Genomic DNA, 5,889 nt, shown 5'->3' with positions numbered 1-5,889 from the left:
GTGATTTTAATAGTCAGGAAATTAGATGTCCTATGTATGCCCCTAGAACGCCTGGAGGTGCTCCTTGGATTTTGGGCCTCTCCATGTAGTTCGGTTGTAAATTAAATACACATGTGGTATCCCCATACTCAGGAGGAGGAGTAGAATGTGTTTTGAGGTGTAATTCTAAGTATGCCCATACTGTGTGTGAGGAATATCTTATTTATTGACAAATTTGTCTAAAAAAAATAATAAATGTAATTTTCATTCCACATTTTCCAAAAATGTGTGGCAGAAAAATGAAGTCTTCAAAAGACTCACCATGTCTCTTGGAAAATACCTTGAGGTGTTTTCTTTCCAAAATGGAGCCATTTAATGGTGCCTTCCCCTCTCCTGGCACTTTAGGGACTCAGGAAATGTGATTGGTAGTCAGGAAATTAGATGCATAATTTATGTGTAATTTACAGTATGCTCCTTGAAAGCCCAAAAGTGCTCCTTGGATTTTGGTCCTTCTATGCATCTAGGCTGTGAAAAAGTTTCACACATGTGATATCCCCAATACTAAGGAGGAGTAGCAGAATGTGTTTTGGGGTGTAATTCTAAGCATGCCCATACTACGCATGAGAAATAACTTTTACAACTTTGTGTAAAAATAATCATTTTCATTTTCTTTCCGCATTTTGTAAAAAACCTTTGGCAAAAAAAAACAAAGTCTTCAAAAGACTCACCATGTCTCATAAGAAAATACCTAGGGGTGTTTATTCTCCAAAATGTGTTGATTTTGTTGGTGTTTCTATTATCCTGGCAGCCCAGGGCCTCCAAAAATGTGATTTTAATAGTCAGGGAATTAGATGTGTAATGTATGCCCCTAGAATGCCTGGAGGTGCTCCTTGGATTTTGGGCCTCTCCATGTAGTTAGGTTGTGAATTAAAGTCTCACACATGTGGTATCCCCGTACTCAGGAGGAGGAGTAGAATGTGTTTTGAAGTGTAATTCTAAGTATGCCCATACTGTGTGTGAGAAATATATTCTATTTTATTTTATATTTATTGACAATTTTGTCTAAAAAAATAAATAAATTTAATTTTCATTTCACATTTTCCAAAAAAGTGTGGCAGAAAAATTAAGTCTTCAAAAGGCTCACCATGTCTCTTAGAAAATACCTTGAGGTGTTTTCTTTCCAAAATGAGGCAATTTAATGGTGCCTTCTCCTCTCCTGGCACTTCAGGGACTCAGGAAATTTGATTGGTAGTCAGAAAATTAGATGTGTCATTTATGCAACTTGAAAGCCCAAAGGTGCTCCTTGGATTTTGGGCCTCTCCATGTAGTTAGGTTGTGAAATAAAGTCTCACACATGTGATATCCCCAATACTAAGGAGGAGTAGAAGGTGTTTTGGGGTGTAATTGCAAGTATACGTATGCTGTGTGTGAGAAATAAATAGTTAAAATTACAACTTTGTGAAAAAAACCCAAAAAATTATTTTATTTAATTTCTTAATTTTTTTAACAAATCGTGACAAACATTTACAACTTCAAAAAACTGACCATGCCTCTTACTAAATACATGGGACTGTCTACTTTCCAAAAAGGGGTGATTTGGGGGGGGGTGTTTGTACTGTCCTGGCATTTTAGGGCCTCAAGAAATTAGATCGGCCATCAGCACAGCAGAATTGATCGATTTTAAGACATATCCCATAGTTTGTAGATGTTATAACTTTCACACAGACTAAATAATATACACTGATTTGTGATTTTTTTTAACCAAAGACATGTAGCAGAATACATTTTGGCCTAAATTTTTGAAGAAATGTGATTTTATTGGATGTGTTTTTTAGCAGAAAGTAGAAAAACAATTTGTTTTTGTTTTTTGTAAATTTTTTTTTTTTTTGTTTATATAATAAAAAATAAAAAACTCAGTAGTGATCAAATACCACCAAAAGAAAGCTCAATCTGTGTGAAAAAAATGATATAAATGTAATTTGGGTACAGTGTTGCATGACCACACAATTACCAGTTAAAGTAGCTCAGTGCTGAATAGCCAAATATCATCATTGTCATGAAGGGGGGTAAAACCTTCCGGAGGTCAAGTGGTTAAAAATGTATTTGTTTCTATAAAAAGATCTCTATTTGTCACAGATCATCAGCTCTGGACTACACATACAATATGTATTCTCTATATCAGTCCTCCAATTTTCCACTCGCATTCTAGAGCCGTTCTTCTGGCGATCGTGGAGGAGAAAGGAGAGGAGAGGAGGCGGCCGGATGATCAGGGCGCCGAGGAACATCACAGCTTTCATTTGAGTTGCCCGGTGTTCCCCGCACTCGCTGTCACATACAGCCCCGCCTCCTTGTCTGGGGACCTTGAGACAGATCGCTTGTCCAATCACAGGACATGTGATGTATATCAAAGTTCCCCGGCCAGGGTGCGGGGCTGTATGTGACAGCGAGTGCGGGGAACACCGGGCAACTCAAATGAAAGCTGTGATGTTCCTCGGCGCTCTGATCATCTGCCCGGCAATTCTCTTCCTTGCCTCTCTTCCTATGCACAGGTAGGCTGCATTGGTGGGCATGGGCTGCATTGGTGGAAACTGGTGAGGCTGCATTGGTGGGCACAGGCTGCAATGGAAGGCACGGGCTGCATTGGTGGGCACAGGCTGCATTGGTGGGCACAGGTTGCATATGTGGGCACAGGTTGAATTGGTGGGCACAGGTTGCATATGTGGGCACAGGCTGCATTGTCTATTCCCATAGACACCCTCCTAAACCTTGTGGACGGCCTTCCCAGAAGAGTTGAAGCTGTTATAGCTGCGAAGGGCGGAGCCAACTCAATATGGAACCCTACAGACTAAGACTGGGATGTCATTAAAGTTCATGTGTGTGTAAAGGCCGGCGTCCCAATACTTTTGGCAATACAGTATATTCTCTATACAATATAAACATACACCCATACATATTAAAAATATTGTAGTTCCATATAGATCATATCACATTTTTTTCCTAAAGCATATCTAAAACTAATATTCTTTGTGTGTTATTTTTAATAGAGCAAAGAAGGGGGTAATTTTTTTTCTTTATGTCCCATTGGGAAGACTTTCCCTCACTTCCTGTCTCGGAGACACAACAGGAAGTGAGGCTCTCCCAGAAAGGAAAATCTTCAGTTGTCACTGGAACAAGTATCCTCCCAATTGGAAGATTCCTCCTATTCTGTTGACAACTCAACATTTTTCCCAGAATGTTCCCCAGAACATATTGAAGGGATGGGTCTTCACAGTGGGAACATAGACAGAAAAAAAACACTACAGAGGGTCTAACCCTTCCACCCTCCATCGAAAATTAAAGCGGAGCGCCACCGAAAAAAAAAATTTTAAAAGTCAGCAGCTACAAATACTGCAGCTGCTGACTTTTAAAACATGGACACTTACCTGTCCAGGGCGCCCGCGATGTCGGCACCCGAGGCCGAAGCGTCTCTCCGTCCTCGGGTGCTGCCGCCTCCATCTTCGGTAAGGGAATCAGGAAGTGAAGCCGTACGGCTTCACTTCCCGGTTCCCTACTGCGCATGCGCGAGTCACGCAGCGCAATCCGGATGGTCCCTGCTGCCTCTGGGACCCGTGTGTTTCCCAGCAGGCAGCGGGGAGGGTGCAGGAAGTGGCGTAAATACCCGCAGATTCTGCGGGTATCTATGCCGGAAGTGGGTACAGATACCTGTAATATACAGGTATCTGTACCCCCCTCCCCCCTGAAAGGTGCCAACTGTGTCACCGGAGGGGGGGAGTAATCTAATGAGTGGAAGTTCCACTTTTGGGTGGAACTCCACTTTAAGAACAAACTAGGTAGAGTGTTATGGGCAGAGTGTGTCTGAGTATTGGGGATCCCTTAGTGCGGAGAAGCTTGCTTCAGCTTTCCTCCAATCCTATCCCTCCTTTATGTGATGTCACCAGTTTCTGGGCAGATTTCTCATTTATGATCCTTTATGACCCTCCCACCACATATCATTAAATAACCATAATCATCCCACATACCGATCACAACATGGAGGGGTTCAGTGAAGGTGGCGGTGAAGGTGTGGAGGTGTCTGACGGGGACAGACGGCTCATAAAAGGAGATCTTTCCGGCCTCGTAATCCAGATACATCCTGATTATCTTAGTGTAAGGACTGTTATATTCTGAGTGTCCAGCTAATCCATAATGAACAGTGTACTTATGTGTACCCCAGTATTTGTCCTTGTATTGCACTAGGTCAGGGTGGTCCCTTTTGAAACATATTTCAGGTTTCCAGCTTCTTTTTACACTGGGGTAACACATCCCGATATCCCATTTATCTGATCCCCCAACATCCACCTCCCAGACATGCCGACCTGAGGAGAAACTCTGACTGCTCATTACCTGGGAAAACTCACACCTCTTTGGTGTTTCTGGAAGATTCCTGAATGGTGATGGAAGGGCGGTTACAGTTTTCCCGTCTTCTGAGATTTGTAGCTTATTACCAGCGGTGCTTTCATCCAGAAACTTGTCTCCAGCTTCCTCCATCCTGTTACTTATCCCAGACATGATATCAGATAACCCTGTGTGCAATGTGTGTGAGATCCCACCCATGTCCAGATCCCTAAGGTTATCATATCTCTCTCTGTCCTCATCATCTCCATTCTCAGTTTCACACAAGTCCCCAGTCTCTGATTTCTGTAGGACAATCAATGGATCTGTCATGTTGCACAGCTCCTCAATGTCACCCATCTTCCTGGACAGCTCTTCCTTCTTTATCTCCAGCTCCCGGGTCATATTTGAGATGGAGATGGAGATCTTCTCTGCCTGCTCGGAGATCTCCCCCAGGACTTTCTTTTCCAGGTCTTCCAGACGTCTCCTGAGGTTTCCAAGCAGAACGGTGATCTTTGATTTCTCCCCATCTGCTTTGTTCATCACTTTCTTCTGGTGTTCCTGAAGATGTTGAATTCTCCTCACTGCCTCTTTTTGCTTTGTCTTCAGTTTTTGGTGGACAGTTTTCATCTTCTCCTGCTTCATTTCAAAAGCCGCAGCCAACATTTTCACCTGATGCCCGTGGTGAGCTCCATCCAACCTGCAGGCCAGACAGATACAGGCACCATCCACGCTGCAGTAATACTCCAGGATCTTCTTATGGACGGAGCATTTCCTGCTCTCCAGAGAAGTGGTGGGGTCACATAAGACGTGTTCTGGTGACTTGCTGTGGACTCTCAGGTGTTTATCACACAGAGAAGCTTCACAGAGCAGACAGGACTTCACAGCAGGTACAGGAGAGTCCACACAGTGAGTACAGAAGACCTCAGACTTCTCCTCGCCTGGGTGAGTAGACAGGAAGTTCTCCACAATGTTGCACAGAGTTATGTTTCTGCACAGTGCGGGACGTTCCTGGAACTCTGTTCTGCATTCAGGACAGGAATACCCTCCAGACCTCCCCTGTGTATCCAACACACGTTCAATACAGACCCGGCAGAAGTTATGTCCACATAACAGCATTACTGGATCAGTATAAATGTTCAGACAGACGGAACAGTCCAGCTCCCTCCTCAGATCAGCAGACGCCATCGCTAAGAGCAGAAGAGAGAAGTGATCGTCTCCGATACTCAGAAAGAATGGAGTTGGGTGTGATCTTCATTTCCCGCTGAGAACGAGGAGGAGGAGCTGACTGGCTGTGTGTGCGAGATAATGATGGAAGAGGGTTGTGTAATGTTAGAAGGTGAATAGGAAGTGAGATTCCTGCACTCATCTATGGAGAACAGTGCTGTGTATATAGAGACTTTGTATTCTTTACAACAAGTGAGAGCGGCTGGGGAAAGGAATGACAACAGTGTGTCTCCTTGGAGGGGATGAACTCATTCCAACCTGAAGAGATTGAAATAAAAACAGTCCAATCTCAGTGTTTGCTGAGGATACAAA

At 43.5% G+C, this 5,889-nt stretch overlaps 1 protein-coding gene across 1 annotated transcript; it reads right to left on the bottom strand.

Moving 5' to 3' along the window:
- Nucleotides 1–3,389: 3,389 nt before the first annotated feature.
- LOC141126613 (E3 ubiquitin-protein ligase TRIM39-like) lies at nucleotides 3,390–5,660 on the bottom strand. The gene has a single exon (XM_073612529.1). It carries the CDS (start codon nucleotides 5,536–5,538, stop codon nucleotides 3,934–3,936), a length of 1,605 nt encoding a protein of 534 aa, XP_073468630.1. The 5' UTR covers nucleotides 5,539–5,660; the 3' UTR covers nucleotides 3,390–3,933.
- Between the last annotated feature and the right edge of the window lie 229 nt (nucleotides 5,661–5,889).

This window comes from Aquarana catesbeiana, linkage group LG02 (assembly GCF_042186555.1).
Source record: "Aquarana catesbeiana isolate 2022-GZ linkage group LG02, ASM4218655v1, whole genome shotgun sequence".
Taxonomy (NCBI): domain Eukaryota; kingdom Metazoa; phylum Chordata; class Amphibia; order Anura; family Ranidae; genus Aquarana; species Aquarana catesbeiana.
Note: the sequence above shows the minus strand (reverse complement) of the source record. Positions and strands in the feature narration are given on the sequence as shown.